Source organism: Oncorhynchus kisutch, linkage group LG7 (genome assembly GCF_002021735.2).
Source record: "Oncorhynchus kisutch isolate 150728-3 linkage group LG7, Okis_V2, whole genome shotgun sequence".
Lineage (NCBI taxonomy): Eukaryota > Metazoa > Chordata > Actinopteri > Salmoniformes > Salmonidae > Oncorhynchus > Oncorhynchus kisutch.
The window spans coordinates 16,267,685-16,290,890 of record NC_034180.2 but is presented as its reverse complement, the minus strand read 5'-3'; the positions used below and the strand labels follow the sequence as shown (position 1 = coordinate 16,290,890).

The 23,206-nt window shown below is 42.6% G+C and overlaps 1 protein-coding gene across 23 annotated transcripts in view; it reads right to left on the bottom strand.

Moving 5' to 3' along the window:
- The window catches only part of nrxn3a (neurexin 3a), a 426,603-nt gene that overhangs the window by 67,633 nt on the left and 335,764 nt on the right, over positions 1-23,206 (bottom strand). For all 23 annotated transcript variants that reach the window (XR_004210558.1, XR_004210560.1, XR_004210563.1 and 20 more), the window contains one exon: positions 18,536-18,707. Coding sequence is in view for 16 of the 23 variants with exons in the window: in XM_031828538.1 (XP_031684398.1) it covers positions 18,536-18,707 (172 nt within the window). In the remaining 7 variants the exon portion in view is untranslated. The remainder of the gene's footprint in view (positions 1-18,535; positions 18,708-23,206) is intronic.

The window sequence follows — 23,206 nt, the reverse complement described above, 5'->3', positions numbered from 1 at the left end:
GCTTCTTAAAGAGCAGTGACACTATCAAGAGCAATGTGCAGGTTTCTTCTTCTTTTTTTCTCAAGATAAAGAACAAAAAGAAAGATGGAGTAAGACATTATGGATGCCTCTATACTTATTGCATGATGCAGTTTATATTTGCATCAGTTACTGTCAAATCAGGAAGCATATCATTTCCATAATGATTCATTCACCCAATCACCCTTGTGATTGCTATGGAAAGCAATCGTATGCCTGGACTGTGGTGTGTGTGTGGGTCTGTGTTTATCTCTCACTCTCTATCAGTCCTGCTCACCATCCCACACTTCCTCTCTCTATTACCACTCTCTTAATTCTATATGCCTACATCTAAAATTCTCTGTTTCTTCCCCTAACATTTCCTCCCTGAGTGGAACCACTGACAGAATTCATTTGCACAGGGCTCTCTGACTCTCCCAGAGGGCCGTCTCGCTCTCTCCCTCTCCCCTCCCAACTCCACCCCCCCCCCCCCCCCCTCTCTTCACTCTCCTTGATGCTGACTGCCTAGCCCAATGGAAATAGGAGCCTCCTTCTGGAAGATTTCCCCTCAGTATCTCTAAGAGACAATGGCAGTCCGGGTCCTTTATCTGGCCATCCGCACTGCTCTCATTTAAATCACAGGATTAGACGCCTGGCTCACACTGAAAGGCTTATCTCTCCCCCCTTCCCTCCATCCCTTCCTCCCTCCCTTACTCCATTCCCCGCGGCCCCCAGTAGAGATTTATAGGGGCGGGAGATTCTGTTTTCGATAGCAGTAATTGTATTTGGCTTGTAGGGTACACAAGTATTTATCCACGACACCATTACCTTAAATCCTCTGCAGATAAAGGTGGCCCAAGGTGTTTCTTATCCAATCACACCACCTCTCTCTATCGTTCACTCCCTCTCTTTCTCTTTCTCTCTCTCGATCTTTGAGAAAATGTATATGTGTTGTCAGGTTTTCTGAAAGTGACAGAGTTGGGTCCATGTTGTGAACTGCTCTGCAGTGCGTAAGGCAGCATCTAGGGTCTCACATGGACCACCGTCTTTCTGTTCTCCTCCCCACAGACACAGAAGACTTCTTGGATTATGGACACGCTTTCCCAATACCGAGAAGAGAGCGGAAAGTCCCCGGGCACGGTAGACTCCTCCTTATCATCTCCCAGATGGAGCCATAGGCCGACATACCTATCAATCAACCCAATCAATAGGAGGTCAATTCTCCGTACTTATCAAGTTCTGAGACGCCGGCTTGCCAGTCAAAGGGGAGGAGCTGGCCTCAGAGGCAGGCTATAGTGTTCCGCTCCCTCGTCTCCATTGTGTGTCGAGCCAGTTGCAGAAAGCTAGAGGGAAAATAAACCTGCGACGGAGTGGCTGTCACAGGGTGGCTCAGACGAAACGCAGCCTCATTCATATGAAACAGGGGGCCTGTGCAAATGAAAGCAATCATCCTCAAACACGCCGTGTGTCTTTTGAATGCAGCTCCTGATAAGCTAGGAGGAGGTGCTGCTTTTTCAAGGCAATTTGCTGCAGAGTATTTCTTCTCTTTCTCTTTTCTCCATTCCTCTCTTCTCCACAACAAGCGTGACTCTGGTAATCGATTCCTATCTCTCTAGCTATTAGGGTTGGGAAATATCCAGATTTCCATGCCTTCATACTGTTCCTGTACCATCCCGGGGTATAAGGTATTACCCGCAGTGCACACAAGGGGGAACAATTTTTTTCCAAGGGTAATGTTTTTTAAATAATAATAATTATGGTAACAAATGCAAACAAAGTACTAGCGAATTCCCATTGTGGATGCTAGCTAAATGATAACAAGCCTAAGCGAACATAAACTAACTGCAAGGACAGACACCCCAGCTCCTCAGCTGCTTAAGGGAACAGCTTCATAATGAACAAATAATACAACAGATGAAATTAAGAACGCAATATGCTTTATCTATTAACCTAGTGCACAAGTTGACTGCAGGTGTTAATTTAAAAATAACAATTATCGAAGGTTTCGAAAATCATACCGTGGGCATTTTAAAATACCCCGGTATACGTTATATACGGTATACCGCCCAAGCCTACTAGCTATACTTATTGAACTTTTATTTAACTAGGCAAGTCAGTTAAGAACAAATTCTTATTTACAATGACGGCCTACACCGGCCAAACCTGAACGACGCTGGGCCAATTGTACGCCACCCTATGGGACTCCCAATCACGGCCGGTTGTGATACAGCCTGGATGTGACCTGATCAGGACAACTGACACTGGCTACATGACAGTCTTTTGCAGTAATATACTCCTGAAAAGCCTTACTTATCTCTGTACCCTAAAATTTATGAACAGACCTTTCTTCTCCGTAATCTCTATTCTTACAAATTGCTGTCATCGCTTTTTGACATGATAAAGTGTCATAATTAAGTGCTCAAAATTCTTCCTCGGAAGCTGTCCCTCTGCACCCTCCTTTCCCACCGACTACCCCGCCGGCATCTTAGCATGCAGACCATGGCTGAGCTGAAAAAGTGTTTCTCTAAGCTAGTTCCTGTGGGATTACAACACATCATATCTGCATGGCTGGTTCCCATAAGTGAGATGGAACTCTGTAGGGGGAACGTAGACCAGGTAGAGTTTGGCATACTTCAACATAGCAGTCTTGGCCCCTCGAGTAAAGCCTGTGTGTCTATGTATGCCGATGACTCCACATTATACACGTCAGCTACCACCGCAAGTGAAATCACTGCAACACTTAACAAGGAGATGCAGTCAGTTTTAGAACAGGTGGTTTATAATAAGCTAGTCCTAAATATATCAAAACTAAAAACATTGTATTTGTGACAAATTCTTCACTAAACACTAAATCTCATCTAAATCTTGAAATTAATAAGGAGGCAATTGAGGAGACTAAACTGCTTGGAGTAACCATAAATTGCAAACTGACATACTGATGCAACGGTAGCTAAAATGGGGAGAGGTCTGTCCATGATAAAGCGCTGCTCTGCTTTCTTGACATCGCAATCAACAAAACAAGTCCTACAGGCCTTAGTTTTATCCCACCTGGACTACTGCCCAGTTATATGGTAAAATGCCAAAAGGAAGGACGAAGGCAAATTACAGTTAGCCCAGAACAGAGCAGCACATCTGGCCCTTAAATGTACACAGATGGCCAATATCAATAACATGCATGTCAATCTCTCCCGGCTCAAAGTAGAGGAGAGATTGACATGCAACACTACTTGTATTTGTGAGAAGTATTGACGTTTTGAAAGCATCAAACTGTCTGTTCAAACAGCTAACACACTGCTCAGACACTCATACATACCCCACAAGACATACCACCAGGGGTCTCTTCACAGTCCCCAAGTACAGGACAGACTCTGGGAAATGCACAGTACTACATAGAGTCTTGACTACATGGAACTCTATTCCACAACAAGTAACACAATAAAATCTGATTAAAAAAAAGGATAAAACAACACTGAAGAGACACACACACATATGCACACATACTCTAACACCATTAGGGTTGAGTGCCTTGCTCAAGGGCACATTGACAGATTTTTCGCCTAGTCGGCTTGGGGATTCTGTTTCTTTTGTTTAACATTCAGAAAAAAAACACTGTGAAAACACTACGGACACAACAACAAAACAGTGGTCTATCTAAGCCCCATAATTAACTACAATTAAATCAGTAATGTGACCCCAAAAGTACAATATCAAAAACCAACTGAACAGCCAAACAGAGTAAATCATAAGCTAACACCAAGGTAAATCTAGCATCTTTCTAGAACGTCCAAAGACTATGTGTGTTCACAATGACAACAACCTTTACCCTGTCAAATGTTCATGTCATAACATGCATTCTCAAAATTGAATGTGCATGTGTATATGTGCGAGATGAGCCCGTCTGTGTCTTTTCCATCATGAGCAGTCAGCAGTTCCAGAGAGATTGTTCACCACACGCCGTCCCTGCAGCTCCCCAAAACCACCAAAATGATCCAGTGATTTGACTGCCACACGCGGGGACACGGGCCAGCGTAACCCGGGTAACAGGACAGAACAGCCCAATGGCGGAGGTAATTGACGACCATTTTCCCCGCTGTTGCTGGCTATTACTGACACTGAGGCCTGGAGGGGAGGCTGAGGCAGACATAGGGACATCACCATGCATCACACAGCCTGGATGGCAATGGCCTCACAAAGGCTATCTGATGTTCTTACAGAATTATACTACACAATATACAGTGAGCTCCAAAAAGTATTGGGACAGTGACACATTATTTGTTGTTTTGGCTCTGTACTCCAGCACTTTAGATAATACAATGACTATGAGGTTAAAGTGGAGACTGTCAGCTTTAATTTGAGGGTATTTTTATCCCTATCGGGTGAACCGTTTAGGAATTACAAGACTTTTTGTACATACAGTAGTCCCACCATTTCAGGGGACCAAAAGTATTGGGACAAATTCACTTATGCGTGTATTAAAGTAGTAAAATGTTTAGTATTTGGTCCCATATTCATAGCACGAAATGACTACGTCATGCTACAAAGTTGTTGGATGCATTTTGTGCTTGTTTTGGTTGTGTTTTAGATTATTTTATGTTGAATACAAATTAATGGAAAATAATGTATTGTGTCATTTTGCAGTCACTTTTACTGTTAATAACAATATAATATGTTTCTAAACACTTCTACATGAATGTGAATAATAATGAGAACAAACAGCAAATTTGTAAAGTCAAAAGCTTGATGTAGTCATTGCGTGCTATGAATATTGGACCAAATAATTAAAGATGCACAATGCAGAAATCACTCCGCCACTTTCTGGTTGCTAAAATTCTAATAGTTTGCCTAATTTTAGTTTATGTGACAAAACGCAAGTATAGTGTAGAGAATCATCGTACCATCTAAACCGCTGTGAAATATATTCTTCAAAAGCACTTTTTTTTTCAGTGAAAGACGGAGACGTGAAACTTAAGACCTGGAAGCATAGAAATAGTGCACTTAGAACAGATCTACTGCTTCTTACATGCTGACCAGACTGGACACGCCGCGTGCGCGAGCATCGCAAATTACATTTAGAAATCCATGTTATTCAATTATTGCGCCAACGAGCGTCTGCGACACCAAGGGCTAAAATAGAACTCATTCCTATTTCTGACGCAGATCGCGCAGAAGGTCCTGCCTCTCCCATCTCCTCAGTGGTTTATAGAAGCAGGTACCCACGTGCCATCTCCTCATTGGTTATACCCACGTGGGTGACTGAAAGACTAACTGTTTTGCCGGTAGTTGTGGGAATACAATGAAAGTTTAGATGCAATCACCATATACAGTGCCTTGCGAAAGTATTCGGCCCCTTGAACTTTGCGACCTTTTGCCACATTTCAGGCTTCAAACATAAAGATATAAAACTGTATTTTCTTGTGATGAATCAACAACAAGTGGGATACAATCATGAAGTGGAACGACATTTATTGGATATTTCAAACTTTTTTAACAAATCAAAAACTGAAAAATTGGGCGTGCAAAATTATTCAGCCCCTTTACTTTCAGTGCAGCAAACTCTCTCCAGAAGTTCAGTGAGGATCTCTGAATGATCCAATGTTGACCTAAATGACTAATGATGATAAATACAATCCACCTGTGTGTAATCAAGTCTCCGTATAAATGCACCTGCACTGTGATAGTCTCAGAGGTCCGTTAAAAGCGCAGAGAGCATCATGAAGAACAAGGAACACACCAGGCAGGTCCGAGATACTGTTGTGAAGAAGTTTAAAGCCGGATTTGGATACAAAATTTTCCCAAGCTTTAAACATCCCAAGGAGCACAGTGCAAGCGATAATATTGAAATGGAAGGAGTACCAGATCACTGCAAATCTACCAAGACCTGGCCGTCCCTCTAAACTTTCAGCTCATACAAGGAGAAGACTGATCAGAGATGCAGCCAAAAGGCCCATGATCACTCTGGATGAACTGCAGAGATCTACAGCTGAGGTGGGAGACTCTGTCCATAGGACAACAATCAGTTGTATATTGCACAAATCTGGCCTTTATGGAAGAGTGGCAAGAAGAAAGCAAGTTCTTAAAGATATCCATAAAAAGTGTCGTTTAAAGTTTGCCACAAGCCACCTGGGAGACACACCAAACATGTGGAAGAAGGTGCTCTGGTCAGATGAAACCAAAATTGAACTTTTTGGCAACAATGCAAAACGTTATGTTTGGCGTAAAAGCAACACAGCTCATCACCCTGAACACACCATCTCCACTGTCAAACATGGTGGTGGCAGCATCATGGTTTGGGCCTGCTTTTCTTCAGCAGGGACAGGGAAGATGGTTAAAATTGATGGGAAGATGGATGGAGCCAAATACAGGACCATTCTGGAAGAAAACCTGATGGAGTCTGCAAAAGACCTGAGACTGGGACGGAGATTTGTCTTCCAACAAGACAATGATCCAAAACATAAAGCAAAATCTACAATGGAATGGTTCAAAAATAAACATATCCAGGTGTTAGAATGGCCAAGTCAAAGTCCAGACCTGAATCCAATCGAGAATCTGTGGAAAGAACTGAAAACTGCTGTTCACAAATGCTCTCCATCCAACCTCACTGAGCTCGAGCTGTTTTGCAAGGAGGAATGGGAACCAATTTCATTCTCTCGATGTGCAAAACTGATAGAGACATACCCCAAGCGACTTACAGCTGTAATCGCAGCAAAAGGTGGCGCTACAAAGTATTAATTTAAGGGGGCTGAATAATTTTGCACGCCCAATTTTTCAGTTTTTGATTTGTTAAAAAAGTTTGAAATATCCAATAAATGTTGTTCCACTTCATGATTGTGTCCCACTTGTTGTTGATTCTTCACAAAAAAATACAGTTTTATATCTTTATGTTTGAAGCCTGAAATGTGGCAAAAGGTCGCAAAGTTCAAGGGGGCCGAATACTTTCGCAAGGCACTGTAAGTTAAACAATGAAAAATCCTGGAAGGAGAGATGACTAGAAACGATTCGGTTGGCCGTTTTATGTGTGGATTAATTGTCGGAGTAGAGGTCCTTGTGCATTTCAGGTAAAATAACAACTCAATGTTTATATCCCAGGACAAATTAGCTAGCAACAGCAAGCTAGCTAAATAGGACACATTAATGCACAATGGCACACGCACGCAGCCGGTTTGGGTTCCGTGTTAGACTTGCTTTCAATGAGAATGGCAGATCTATAACTTACATTTCTATGTGAATTAGGGCAGGTCGCCCAAAAAGTGACATATTGCAGCTTTAACTTTTTACTACTTTAATACACATAAGTGAATTTGTCCCAATTCTTTCGGTCCCCCAAAATGGGTGGAATATGTACAAAAAGTGCTGTAATTTCAAAACGGTTCACTTGATATGGATGAAAATACCCTCAAAATCACTGTCCCAATACCTTTGGAGCTCACGGGTATACTGCACTTTTATGCTACTACTGAAATATACCGTTGGCAAAATATACAGTCTTGGTGTTAAAATGTAAACTTTCCATGGATTTCCTGCAATAAGACAGTATTCCTTATCACCTTAAACATCTGTGAGTGTTGTCTATGGCTGTTTGTTCTGTCCTTCACCCTTCTCTCCAGCTCTCTTTTTCTCTCTTCCTCAATCATTTCTCCCCAGATACAAAGTAACTCATTTGTGCATTCACCTGTCTCCTCCTCCATTGTCCATCTCACCATTTTCTCTCTTGTCTCTTAAATACAGTCTTTACTTTCATAGCTTCCTTCTTTTCTTTGCCATCGCAGGTGAAAAAACTACCTGTTCACACACCTGTTCTTTTCTCTTGCAACAGCTTGACTTATTTATACATGCACTCACACCTTTATCTTTCCTGGAGTCAGCTGATCGGGTCTCTGTGAGTTACCCTAACCTTATCTTGCTGAGATATTCAAATCACATGGCACCTGGGTTTATTACAGGTAAGGTGGCCATTGCATTGTGGTGCTCATTCTCACGCCAACTGCCGTGGTTCTAAACTTCAGTAAGCGATGAGTGCAAATTCTCAGCTGACGGCAAAGTAGTCAAAGCTTTTACACGGTGTTACACACACACAACTGTAATTTTGCCACTTCATTACTTGACCTTACTTTTAAAAATGCGAGCAACATAGAACAGGTTTATGCTTTCCTGCCTTTTGAGATTGTGCACAAAGTTACTGGAAGCAGGGAAGAGAAAGAAAGTGAGAGAAAGAGAGAGAGAGATGGAGAAATGACTTTTTAAAAGGGACTATAAGAGTAAGGGTGAGTGGACAGGCACAGTACATGCAGTTTGGTCTCAATCAGAATCTTGGCAGTGTTCCAGAATACTCCTGGAAAAGCGCTTGTCATCTGAGAATGGCTCCCGGCCCAAACAGTAATGAAGGTTGTGAGCTCTAGTGTCCCCTCGTTTATGGGTATGTAGGTGTTTCCAGGACAGGTGACACTTTACCTTCCATTTGAGACCACAGACATGGTGGAGAGAGACGAGTCTTTCAAAGATAGCCATAGAGAAAACTAAGTCAGAAGTTTACATATACCTTAGCCAACTACATTTAAACTCAGTTTTTCACAATTCCTGACATTTGATCCAAGTAAAAATTCCCTGTTTTAGGTCAGTTAGGATAACCACTTTATTTTAAGAATGTGAAATGTCAGAATAATAGTAGAGAGAATGATTTATTTCAGCTTTTATTTCTTTCATCACATTCCCAGTGGGTCAGAAGTGGCACGGTTGTCATAAGAATGAGACCAAGGCACAGCGGATATTGAGTTCCACATATTTATTCCAAAAGTGAAACATAAGAGGTGCACATGCACAAACACAGGTGGGAATAATATCTACTTAAATATGATCCCCAGTTGAGACAACGATTACCAGCTGCCTCTAATTGGGAAATATACAAAACACCAACATAGAAAACATAAACTAGAACACAACATAGAAATATTAAACCAAGGGCTCTCTATGGGCTCTCCAAGGGATCTCTATGGTCAGGCCGTGACAAGAAGTTTACATACACTCAATTAGTGTTTGGTAGCATTGGCTTTAAATTGTTTAACTTGGGTCAAACGTTTTGGGTAGCTTTCCATAACTTCCCACAATAAATTGGGTGAATTTTGGCCCATTCCTCCTGACAGAGCTGGTGTAACTGAGTCAGGTTTGTAGGCCTCCTTGCTCGCACACGCTTTTTCAGTTCTGTCCCCACATTTTCTATAGGATTGAGGTCAGGGCTTTGTGATGGCCACTCCAATACCTTGACTTTGTTGTCCTTAAGCCATTTTGCCATAACTTTGGAAGTATGCCTGGGGTCATTGTCCATTTGGAAGACCCATTTGCGACCAAGCTTTAACTTCCTGACTGATGTCTTGAGATGTTGCTTCAATATATCCAGATAATTTTCCACCTTCATGATGCCAAATATTTTGTGAAGTGCACCAGTCCGTCCTTCAGCAAAGTACTCCCACAACATGATTCTGCCACCCCCGTGCTTCACTGTTGGGATGGTGTTCTTCGGCTTGCAAGCTTCCCCCTTTTGCCTCCAAACATAACGGTGGTCATTACGGCCAAACAGTTCTATTTTTGTTTCATCAGACCAGAGGACATTTTTCCAAAAAGTACAATCTTTGTCCCCATGTGCAGTTGCAAACCGTAGTCTGGCTTTTTTATGGCGGTTTTGGAGCAGTAGCTTCTTCCTTGCTGAGAAGCCTTCCAGGTTATGTTGATATAGGACTCGTTTTACTGTGGATACAGATACTTTTGTACTTGTGTCCTCCAGCACCTTCACAAGGTCCTTTGCTGTTGTTCTGGGATTGATTTGCACTTTTCACACCAAAGTACGTTCATCTCTAGGAGACAGAACACGTCTCCTTCCTGAGCGGTATGACGGCTGCGTGGTCCCATGGTCCCATTTACACTTGCATACTATTGTTTGTACAGATGAACGTGGTACCTTCAGGCATTTGGAAATTGCTCCCATGGACGAACCAGACTTGTGGAGGTTACAATTTTTTTCTGAGGTCTTGGCTGATTTCCCCATGATGTCAAGCAAAGAGACACTGAGTTTGATGGTAGGCCTTGAAATACATACACAGGTAGACCTCCAATTGACTCAAATGATGTCAATTAGCCTATCAGAAGCTTCTAAAGCCATGACATAATTTTCTGGAATTTTCCAAGCTGTTTAAAGGCACAGTCAACTTAGTGTATGTAAACTTCTGACCCACTGGAATTGTGATACAGTGAATTATAAGTGAAATAATCTGTCTGTAAACAATTATTGAAAAAATTACTTGTGTCATGCACAAAGTTGACCGAGTTTGTTAACAAAACATTTGTGGATGGTGGAAAAACATTTTTTATTTTTTTTATTTTAAACTTCCGACTTCAACTGTATTTAGGTTAACGGCAGGTTTAACCTAATCCCATTCTATGAGCAAACATCCACATTGTGGATGGGAGTTTTTCCTAGCCACCGTGCTTCTACACCTGCATTGCTTGCTGTTCGGGGTTTTAGGCTGGGTTTCTGTACAGCACTTCGTGACATCAGCTGATGTAAGAAGGATTTTATAAATACATTTGATAGATTGATTGATTGTTAAAGCGATACTTCGGGATTTTGGCAATGAGGTCCTAGTTAGCATTGGCTCGCAAAACTACCTCTAACTTCCTTCACACTGGACACAGAGACATAAAAATGGTATCCACGGGTTCATCTGGAGGAGTAGATACAGTGCATAACTGCCAAAATCCCGAAGTATCCCTTTAACTATGAGATAATTTAGAACATTAAGTAATTAAGTGAGGATATTAACAAAAACCTCAAGACCCGGGGATCCTTTAAGACATTGTAAACCAATAGCATTCACGGTCGGGTACACTCACATCCTGTACCAATCTACTAGAAGCAACTTGCTAACTAATGAAATATTGGTGTGTAAAAGTTATCACCACACATTTTTCTATCGGAGCTTCGGAGCATAACTTAATTCCCTATACTTTCTAAAGCCTGAAGCCTCTTGTGAAGGAAGAAGTAATATGTGCCCTTCCCTCCCCTGGTAAGAGACTGATAGGTCAGCTATAATAGCTAGGCAATCACAGATTTGGCAAAGAGCAGCCAAGGAGCCATTAAGGATTAATACCTCCAAGCATTAAGAAAATAAAAAGCACAGATGTTTGGTGCCATTACCGCAGAACACCTTGGTCCATGTCCCCGTCTTTAGATTTAATAAGCTTTATGGTCCCCAAGGCGGCACATGAAAAAGTCTCACTTTACAGTTTGCCACTGTAGATGGCTGTAAATGGCTGTTTATGTTAGCACGGCATAAAATGTCTATACTAAAAACACCAGGACAAAGAAAGACGAGACATCCTTTGAGAAAAACAGTGACAATAAGCACTAAACTGTATGGATGAGGTTTGAGGATTGAGGCTGGGGATGTCCTAAAATGGTTCCCGTATCTAGGCCTATGTGAGGTAAGGATTGTCAACCAGATAGATATCTCACAGGACACATTTTAAGACATAGCATAATTACAGTTGTACACATTTAACCCTTTTCCTAACATTTATGATAACCTTAATCATCTGTGAGACCCATAAAACCAACTAGTTTCTTACACAACTGTCAACTCGTCCCATATCCTAGATCCTTTTAAACTGCAAATGAACTCAGGGAACCCAGATCCTCGGCAGTACCACAGCTAACTATTTACATTTTTGTAAATTACATTTAACAGACACTTTATCCAGAGAGTGATGTAAAAAGTATTCACCACCCTAAGCCATGTAGCAGTGGCAGCCCATCCAGTGTCACTCCACCCATATTTCATGGCTGTCTATTACTTGACGAAGCAGAAGACATGGAGAAACTGAAAAATGAGCAAGCCCATTGACGACATAGAAGTCTGGCCATTCATTTGATGGGCCTGCTGTGGCTCATTGTAAGGGTATAAAAGGCCTTGATTCAAGTGCAGACTCTCCCATTAAGCTTTTTCAAGTGTAATTTCAAGTCCCCCAGGGCAGTGGCCAAACTAGCAATTAGATTGTAAATGACATTGATATTACAGGAGGGGAGGGAGATCAATGATGGTTGAATTACAGGCTTTACTCATCTGTAAATTAACTGCCAATTTGGGGGAGAGAGGGCTGGATAAAATGCCTAAATGGGCTAATTTCCAACCAAACAGGTACTGACTAGGCTATAGAGTCATCAAGAAGTCCCTATTTAGAAATGAAACGGTTCTTGTCAAGTGTTGATCAGTGTAGGTGATTGTGTGTGATTGTGTGTGTGATTGTGTGTGTGATTGTGTGTGTGTGTGTGTGTGTGTGTGTGTGTGTGTGTGTGTGTGTGTGTGTGTGTGTGTGTGTGTGTGTGTGTGTGTGTGTGTGTGTGTGTGTGTCAGAGAGAGAGAGCAGTAGATACACAGAAAGAAAGAAACGAAGAGAGAATGCAAGGGAAGTTATTTCCCTCCTGGCTCCTATTCCCGTCAGAGTGTCCATGTCTGTGTTGTGTTGAAGTAATGAGGCCGAGTGGCGCACTGTGGACCAGTCTGAATCATTAACGTGAGTGATACTGGCAGACCTAGGAGACGCTGAGGCAATGCTGCTCTGCTCAGTGTGTGTGGCAGGTTAGAGGGAAGATTCAGCTCTTATGGGAGATGTACTGTACTGTACTCAACACAGGAAGGCAACGAGACATCACATGCCAAGGGGGATGTTAATGTACTCAACACAGGAAGGCAACGAGACATCACATGCCAAAGGGGATGTTTCCAAGGGGGATGTTAATGGTATAATGTACTGTACAACATTTTATAGTGTTGGCAGTGGGAACTGTATCTCCAGCAGTGATAAGTATAATTTTTGTCTTGATCAGTTGTTGCCTAGTACTGTCATTTTGCTAAATAGGGCCATCTACTTTAAGTGCTGTCTGTCTTCCCGGTAGCCTACTTGGTGTGTGTACTGCTGACTGCTATTCATTTACAGATTATTGTTGACAGGTCAACCAGGATTAAGGGGCAGGGCAATTTGTGACTTGTTGTTTTGGTAGTCAGTGGCTGTATTGGAGGGGGAGTGGTTTCTCCTCTGCTAGGCAATCAGCAACTAGTACCGGGAGGTGTGCTCTTCATAAGGCAATTAGCAATAAGTATTAGTACTTCAGTCTCTCCTGTTTGCTCAGCGGCAGCTGTAAGTGGAGGTCTCGTTGCAAAACTACGACCGTCACCGAAACAAAGACGGTTCTGCCGAGTTGTTCAAGGAAGGAAGGAGTGGGAGGCTCCAGACCATTCTCTTACTTTAGTATCTTACCTAGTTATTTTCTGATGATCTCATTTTGCTCTTTCGTATCTGGCAACTTTGTGTTTTCTATACCTGTTCGCTCCTCTCTCTGTAAGCTTTACAGACACTCACCACCCCTTGGCTGCAACCCTTCTAATTTAGTGTACTCTCCTCGCACAACCCATGTGGAATTTCTGGTCTCTGGCAGCTTTTAGAACTGCCTATCTGCGGTGTAGAACGGCGAGTTCATCTCAGTTTATGCTGCCCTTCAGTCCCCTGACTTTTTGGCCCTAAAGGAGACATGGATCACCTCAGAGAATGCTGCTACTCCAGTTGCTCTCTCTTCATCTGACTAAGTTTTCTCTCATAGTTCGAGAGCATCTGGCCGTCGCGGTGGTGCACACGGCTACTCATTTTTCCTATGTGGAGATTTTCTATTTTCTCTCACTTGTCCATCTCCTCATTTGAATTCCATGCTGTCACTGTCACTTGTCAACTCAGGCTTAACATTGGTTTGATCTATTGCCCACCAGGTGTCCTTAGAGAGTTATTCAATGAGCCTGACACCTTAAAAAGCACATTTCCTGACAATGGCTCACCGCTCTTCGAACTTGGCGACTTCAACTGCCTGACGTCTGCCTTCAATTAATTCCCCTCGTCTCTTTTGACCTCAACCTTTCCCAGTCCCCTACCACTCACAAGACAGGCAATACGCATGACCTCATCTTTAATAGAGGCTGTTCGCCTATTAATCTCACTGCAACCTCCCTCCAGGTCTCTGATCACTACTTTGTTTCCTTTTCTGTATCCCTTTTCTCCAACCCTAGCCACTCAGCCCCTACACTGTTGCAATGTTCGCTCTCTATCTCCCACTACTCTCTCCCCTTCTATCCTATCATCTCTCCCTTCTGCTAAATCCTTTCTCCTTCCTGTCTCCTGATTATACCTCATCGACCCTACTCTGCATCCTATGACCCTCACTGTCCACTTTCCTCCAAAAACAGGGCTGTGGGCAGCTAGGCAAAAATGGAGGAAAACTAAACTTCCGGAGGACCTATCATCCATTCACCCCTGTTCTCTACCTTCCCCCGTATCCACTGCAAAAGCCACTTTTTATCACATGAAATGCCAAGCTTCTGCCTTTAACCCAAGGAAACTCTTTTCCACCTTCTGCTCCCTCCTTAACCTCTACCCCCCTTCCCTCTCTGCGGATGACTTTGTCATCCACTTTGAAAAGGAGATTGATGACATCCGCTCCTCATTCTCTCAGCCTATTGAGTCCACTTGTCCCACTCACACAGAACTACCCTACGCCTTGACCTCTTTCTCCCCACTCTCTCCAGATGGAGTCCTGCAACTAGTGAGGGAGGTCTGGCCGCTGGACAACCTGCCCACTCGACCACTTCCCCTACTCCCTTCACCAGACCATCTCTGGAGACCTTCTCCAATTCCTCACTTCCCTCATCAACTGATCCTTGTCCACTAGATGCGTCCCTTCTGAAGTCAAAATAGACTTGAAAAACACTTGAGCGTGCTGTCTCTGACCAACTCTCTCACTATCTCTCTCAGAACGATCTTCTTGACCCTAACCATTCAGGTTTTATGATGTGTCACTCCACCGAGACTGACTGCTCTTCTCTGTGTCACCGATACTCTCTGCACTGCCAAAGCTGACTCTCTCTCCTCGTTTCTCATCCTCCTAGATCTACCTACTGCCTTCACCACTGTGAAGTGTCACAACCTCCTCTCCACCCTCTCAGGGCTGGGCATCTCAGGCTCTGCCCACTCTTGGATTGCATCCTACCTGGCAGGCCGTTCCAACCAGGTGACCTGGATGGGATGTATGTCTGCACCACATACTCTCACTACTGGTGTCCCCCAGGGCTCGGTTCTAGGCTCTCACCTCTTCTCTCTATACAAACATATATTCTCTGCAAACATCAAAGCAGTGATTGCTCCTGCAGGTTCATTCTCTACAACATCCGTAGAGTATGACCCTACCTCACACAGGAAGCAGCGCAGGTCCTAATCCAGACGATTGTCATTTCCCGTCTGGACTACTGCAACTCCCTGTTGGCTGAGCACCTCGCTTGTGCCATCAAACCCCTGCAATTAATCCAGAACGCTGCAACCCGCAGGTGTTCGAAGAGTATCTTAAATAATCCTACAGCACACCCCCCCTCACATCACCTCCTCACCCTGAAAAACAAAAAAGACTTTTGTGATGGTTACATTTTTTTCTCCCATACTAGTTCAGACTTGCTGGTAGCTACTTTATTGAGGAAAAATGTACATACTATGACTGTGAAATGTGATTGTTCCACCTAGCTATCACTGTTAGGGATAGGGGGCAGCATTTTCACTTTGGATGAATTGCGTGCCCATAGTGAACTGCATCCTACTCTGTTCTAGATGCTAATATATGCATATTATTATTACTATTGGATAGAAAACACTCTGACGTTTCTAAAACTGTTTGAATTATGTCTGTGAGTATAACAGAACACATAGGGCAGGCACATTTCCAAACAGGAAGTGGAAATTCTGGGGCTGGTTGAATTTCAAGTCATCGCCTATTCACATCCAAACAAGATATGGATATGTTCGCACTTCCTACGCCTTCCACTAGATGTCAACAGTCAGTAGACCGTGGAATGAAGCCTCTAGTGTGATGTACGACCGGATGGGAGGGGAATGAGTCACTGGCGCTAGCGGAACCCCTAGCCATAAGAAGTTTTAAGATTGATGCACTAACTGTAAGTTGCCATGGATAAGAGTGTCTGTTAAATGACTCAAATGTAATGTAAAGTGTAAGATACATTTCTACCAGTAGTTGCAGCTTCAGAGAGAGCTACATCTCTACCAGTAGTTGCAGCTTCACTGAGAGCTACATCTCTACCAGTAGTTGCAGCTTCACTGAGAGCTACATTTCTACCAGTAGTTGCAGCTTCACTGAGAGCTACATTTCTACCAGTAGTTGCAGCTTCACTGAGAGCTACATCTCTACCAGTAGTTGCAGCTTCACTGAGAGCTACATTTCTACCAGTAGTTTCAGCTTCACTGAGAGCTACATCTCTACCAGTAGTTGCAGCTTCACTGAGAGCTACATCTCTACCAGTAGTTGCAGCTTCACTGAGAGCTACATTTCTACCAGTAGTTGCAGCTTCACTGAGAGCTACATTTCTACCAGTAGTTGCAGCTTCACTGAGAGCTACATTTCTACCAGTAGTTGCAGCTTCACTGAGAGCTACATTTCTACCAGTAATTGCAGCTTCACTGAGAGCTACATTTCTACCAGTAGTTGCAGCTTCACTGAGAGCGACATCTCTACCAGTAGTTGCAGCTTCAGTGAGAGCTACATTTCTACCAGTAATTGCAGCTTCACTGAGAGCTACATTTCTACCAGTAGTTGCAGCTTCACTGAGAGCTACATTTCTACCAGTAATTGCAGCTTCACTGAGAGCTACATTTCTACCAGTAGTTGCAGCTTCACTGAGAGCTACATTTCTACCAGTAATTGCAGCTTCACTGAGAGCTACATTTCTACCTGTAATTGCAGCTTCACTGAGAGCTACATTTCTACCATTAGTTGCAGCTTCACTGAGAGCTACATCTCTACCAGTAGTTGCAGCTTCAGTGAGAGCTAAATTTCTACCAGTAATTGCAGCTTCACTGAGAGCTACATTTCTACCAGTAGTTGCAGCTTCACTGAGAGCTACATTTCTACCAGTAATTGCAGCTTCACTGAGAGCTACATTTCTACCAGTAGTTGCAGCTTCACTGAGAGCTACATCTCTACCAGTAGTTGCAGCTTCATTGAGAGCTACATTTCTACCAGTAATTGCAGCTTCAGTGAGAGCTACATTTCTACCAGTAGTTGCAGCTTCACTGAGAGCTACATCTCTACCAGTAGTTGCAGCTTCAGTGAGAGCTACATTTCTACCAGTAATTGCAGCTTCACTGAGAGCTACATCTCTACCAGTAGTTGCAGCTTCACTGAGAGCTACATTTCTACCAGTAGTTGCAGCTTCACTGAGAGCTACATTTCTACCAGTAATTGCAGCTTCACAGAGAGCTACATTTCTACCAGCAGTTGCAGCTTCACTGAGAGCTACATTTCTACCAGTAGTTGCAGCTTCACTGAGAGCTACATTTCTACCAGTAGTTGCAGCTTCACTGAGAGCTACATCTCTACCAGTAGTTGCAGCTTCCGTGAGAGCTACATTTCTACCAGTAATTGCAGCTTCACTGAGAGCTACATTTCTACCAGTAGTTGCAGGTTCATTAGCTCGAGTCTTGTCATAGTCATACTGATACCTGTCAAAAAATGTCATATCAGAGCTGAACCTTCGTAAATAAGGCAGAGGGAGGGAGGGAAATTAAGAGTACTCTGACAGGGATAAGGCCGGCTCTTCCAACCTTTAAATAAAGCAACTGTTGAGGCATCACGACCAGTCCTGAGAAGAGATCGCTCCATTTGTATGCAGACCCATTGCAAACCCAGAGAGCCTGAAGTCAGTCCAATTCCATGTCCATATTTATTCATTCACTAAACAGCCAGAGTATTTGGCAGGGTTAAAACAGCAACCCACTCCAGAGAACAGTTTATGGTCTAACACTTCTTTAGATAAAAGTGAAGAAGTCTGAGGTCCCTTTCACATTAAGGCCGAACACAGGACCAACTGGAAACGTCAAAGATGTCTGATAACTCTTGGCAGATAATGGAAGTTGACTAGTCGATACCTATGTATTATTAAAAACCAAGAGTTGTGACATATTGCATTCATCAAGATGTCCCTCCACGAGATGCTGGAGATATTTAACATTTCCAATTTGTCTCTGGTTTCCTTTCCTTAGCACTGCAAACAGAAGGCAGCCAAAAGGCCTTCAAACTGTGGTAACTGTAAACATATGCTTGTAGGATAATGACAACTATGCACTTAAAAGCTTCAAGTAGACAAGGGAGGAACAGTAGAAGAGAGGTGGGCACTGAACGCCAGGGTGGTGTGGTCTCTGGGAAGGAGTTTAGAGGCAGATGGTGTCCAGTGAGTTTCGGGTACGTTTACAACTTATTGGATTAATGAGCTAAACCATGCATGTAAAGAGAATAGGTTTTTCACTTCCGAAAACTGGAAGTAAACACAACTTATGTATGCAAAGGTAACAGGCAAATAGCATAGGCCTACACCATGCATGCAAAAGTAACAGGTAGGTCACAACACAGGTTAAACCATGCAGGTGTAGTGAGAGAGGGCTTCTGTACCTCCTGGAAAGTGTTCGTTGATGGACCAGTTGTCCACCTGGAGGGTGGCGTTGCCCCCATTCCTGGTGAACCGCACCACATGGTACTTCCCGTCATTCACAGGGGTGCTGCTCTCTCTCACACTGATGTCCATTGTGCCGATGTTAAACGTCACACCGATCTTCCCTTGTTCCTAGAAGAAGACACAAACAAAATAATTTAGTGTTTGTTTAAAATTTTGGAACAAATTTTTAGGCGATTCATTTGTTTTTGACAAATTACTATTTTGTGCGTCCCATTTCAGATATAGTTATTACTCTTTTGTTCAAGGTTTAATTCTCTTTCTCTCTTTTCATTCTATTCGCTCAGTCTCTAATAAATAATACATTATATTAACCTTAATGGCCCCTTCTGTTGGATAACACACACACATTTGTAAAAATCAATGGTGTTAAATAAACCAGAGAGAGAAACTAGATTAATGAGCAGTGAAGGCTCACACAGTCACATAGTGGAAGAGAACAGACTTGACAGTTCAGGTGACCAATTCCACCTACTCACTTTTTTCCACAGGAACCTGTGTTGTGTTACAGCCTGAATTTAAAATGGGATTTTGTGTCACTGGCATACCCACAATACCCCATAATGTCAAAGTGGAATTATGTTTTAAAACATTTTTACTCATTAATAAAACATTTAAATCTGAAACGTGTTGAGTGAATACATAATCAACCCCTTTGTTATGGCAAGCCTAAATAAGTTCAGGAGTAAAAATGTGCGAAACAAGTCACATAATAAGTTGCATCAACTCATTCTGTTTGCAATAATAATGTTAAACATGATTTTTCATCTCTGTACACACAATTATCAGTGTGGTCCCTCAGTTGAGCAATGAATTTCAAACACAGATTCAACCCCAAAGACCAGGGAGGTTTTGCAAGTAAGTGCCTGAAGTTTCTAGAACTGTTTGAATCATGTCTGTGACTATAACAGAACTTATTTGGTAGGCAAAACCCAGAGGACAAACCATTCAGATGTAGTTTTTTTGAGGTCACTCTCTTTTCAATGAGTGTCATTGGGAATCCAGATTTCTAAGGGACCTTCCTTCAGTTCCTATCGCTTCCACTGGATGTCAACAGTCTTTAGAAATTGGTTGAGGTTTTTCCTTTGAGAAATGAAGAAGTAGCCAGTGAAGTGTATTGTTTGTTAGAGGCGCGTGACCAGAAAGCATGCTACACATTGTTTTCCTCCGGTATTGAACACAGATCATCCCTTCTTCAGTTTTATTGATTATTATGTTAAAAAATACCTAAAGTTGTATTACAAAAGTAGTTTGAAATGTTTGGACAATGCTTACAGGTAACTTTTGAGATATTTTGTAGTCACATTGTGCAAGTTGGAACCGGTGTTTTTCTGGATCAAACGCGCCAAATACATTGACATTTTTGATATATATCGATGGAATTAATCGAACAAAAGGACCATTTGTGATGTTTATGGAACATATTGGAGTGCCAACAGAAGAAGCTCGTCAAAGGTAAGAATTGTATTTTTATTTCTGCGTTTTGTGTCGCGCCTGAAAGGTTGAAATATGATGTGATGGTTAGCTGGGGTGCTATCCTCAGATAATAGCATTGTTCGCTTTCAACGTAAAGCATCTTTGAAATCTGACACGTTGGCTGGATTCACAACAAGTGTAGCTTTAATTTGGTATATTGAATGTGTGATTTCATTAAAGTTAAATTTTTATTGTAATTTATTTGAATTTGGCGCTCTGCATTTTTTCACTGGATGTTGGCCAGGTGGGATGCTACCATCCCAGAGAGGTTAAGTAAACTATAGTTATCACATTTCACATTGGATTTATTAACTACAAAAAGGTAAGACGTGTTTTGAATTCTGGTGCTGCATCACACAGATGCTTGTTAGCAAACTCTGGTCCAGGGCATGGAGCCAACTCTCAGATGTTCAAAGGTCCTCCATATTAGCCGCTCCCCCGTAGGTACACTATACAGTTGAAGTCGGAAGTTTACATACACCTTAGCCAACTACATTTAAACTCTGTTTTTCACAATTCCTAACATTTAAGCCTAGTAAAAATTTCCTGTCTTTGGTCAGTTAGAATCACCACTTTAATTTAAGAATGTGAAATGTCTAACAGTAGAGAGAATGATTTATTTCAACATTTTTCTTTCATCACATTCCCAGGGGGTCAGAAGTTTACATACACTCAATTAGTATTTGGTAGCGTTGCCTTTAAATTGTTTAACCTGGGTCAAACGTTTCGGGTAGCCTTCCACAACCTTCCCACAATAAGTTGGGTGAATTACTCGCTCATCCCCCCCAAGCAGACACCTCGGCGGCCCTGAAAGAACTTCATTGGACTCTATGTAAACTGGAAACCACACATCCTGAGGATGCATTTATTGTAGCTAGGGATTTTAACAAGGCTAATCTGAAAACAAGTCTCCCTACATTTTATCAGCATATCGAATGCGCGACTCGGGCTGGAAAAAATATGGATCATTGTTACTCGAACTTCCACGACGCATACAAAGCCCTCCTTTCTGCAAATCTGACCACTACTCCATTTTGTTGCTCCCAGCCTATAGACAGAAACTAAAACAGGAAACGCCTGTGCTCAGGTCTGTTCAATGCTGGTCCGACCAATCTGATTCCACACTTCAAGATTGCTTCGATCACGTGGACTGGGATATGTTCTGGATAGCGTCGAACAACAACATTGATGTATACTCTGATTCGGTGAGCGAGTTATTAGCAAGTGCATATTGAAGGCAGCATTCGCGCAAAACTGAAAGCGCAAACCACTGCTTTTAATCAGGGCAAGGCAACCGGAAACATGACCGAATAGAAACGGTGTAGTTATTCCCTCCGCAAGGCAATCAAACGAGCTAAGCGTCAGTATAGAGACAAAGTAGTCGCAATTCAATGGCTCAGACACGAGAGGTACAGTGGGGCAAAAAAGTATTTAGTCAGCCACCAATTGTGCAAGTTCTCCCACTTTAAAAGATGAGAGAGGCCTGTAATTTTCATCATAGGTACACTTCAGCTATGACAGACATAATGAGAAAAAAAATCCAGAAAATCACATTGTAGGATTTTTAATGAATTTATTTGCAAATTATGGTGGAAAATAAGTATTTGGTCACCTACAAACAAGCCAGATTTCTGGCTCTCATAGACCTGTAACTTATTCTTATTCTTCTGTCCTCCACTCGTTAACTGTATTAATGGCACCTGTTTGAACTTGTTATCAGTATAAAAGACACCTGTCCATAACCTCAAACAGTCACACTCCAAACTCCACTATGGCCAAGACCAAAGAGCTGTCAAAGGACACCAGAAACAAAATTGTAGACCTGCACCAGGCTGGGAAGACTGAATCTGCAATAGGTAAGCAGCTTGGTTTGAAGAAATCAACTGTGGGAGCAATTATTAGGAAATGGAAGACATACAAGATCACGAAAAATTGTTTTGGTTTACAACCCCTGCTTCTATCTGCAACGTTCAAGGCCAGGTGTTACTTACAACCTTTCAAAATGTACCGAAATGACGCTAACCCTTGTCAGCAACTCCTTTCTCCAGCCTCTCTTCTGTCAACCTCTTTTCTACTTCCCTCATATTTCTTCTGTTGTTAACCAGAGAGTGAATCACCTCCTTATCTGTATACAAAGCAGAATCTAAGGACAGATGATGAACAGTATCGAGGGAGATGTGTCTCATCATCATGTTGAGTATTTATCACCACTGATAAGAGAAAGGCACTGGGGGGAATCTAGGCCAGGGCTCTCAAGTTCGTTTGGAAGACATCAGACAGGAAGTGGAAGACACTGTACGGATGATCAGTATTAACAGGGGGATTGAAATTGATGAGGAATTGTCCGAGACCAGCATTTCCCAAACTAGAACTCGCAAGCATTTGAAAATGGGGTCGCTATAGAAAGTGGCCTACTGAGTGGCGTCGCTACAGACCCGGATTCGATTATGGGAGACCCATAAAGCGGTGCACAATTGGCCCAGCGTTGTTTGAGTTAGGAGGGGATCTGGCCGGCCGGGATGTCCTTGTACCATCGTTCTCTAGTGACTCCTTGTGGCGGGCCGGGCGCATGCACGCTGACTGTAGTCGCCAGTTGTAGTGTTTCCCCCGACACATTGGTGTAGCTGACTTCAGGGTTATGCAAGCAAGCAGTGTGTCAAGAAGCAGTGCGGCTTGGCAGAGTCGTGTTTCAGAGGACGCATGGCTCTCGACCTTCGCCTCCTGTGTCCATATGGGAGTTGCAGCGATGGGACAAGACTGTAACTACCAATTGGATATCACGAAAATAAATAAATGTCTGCTTGGTTCATAGAACCGTGGTTGGTTGTTATAAACAGAGCGGTTTCTGTTTTCTTCCTACAAATGTGGCTCTAATTCTTTTAACGATTTAAGCTACAAAATATTATGACCCCATTCCTGAAAGATAAGCCACTCATTAACTTGTACGTTTCCCTCTACAATTCCCACAAACCTCACAGGTCTTGTTAGAACAAAGTGGACAAGACCAGGCACTAAATCAGACTGGGGAAAAAATAACATCTGTTCTTTTTTTACACAGAAGATCATACACAATTATTGCCTGATGATCTTCTGAACTTCACAATATATTTCTGATGCATTTCAGTGACAATATG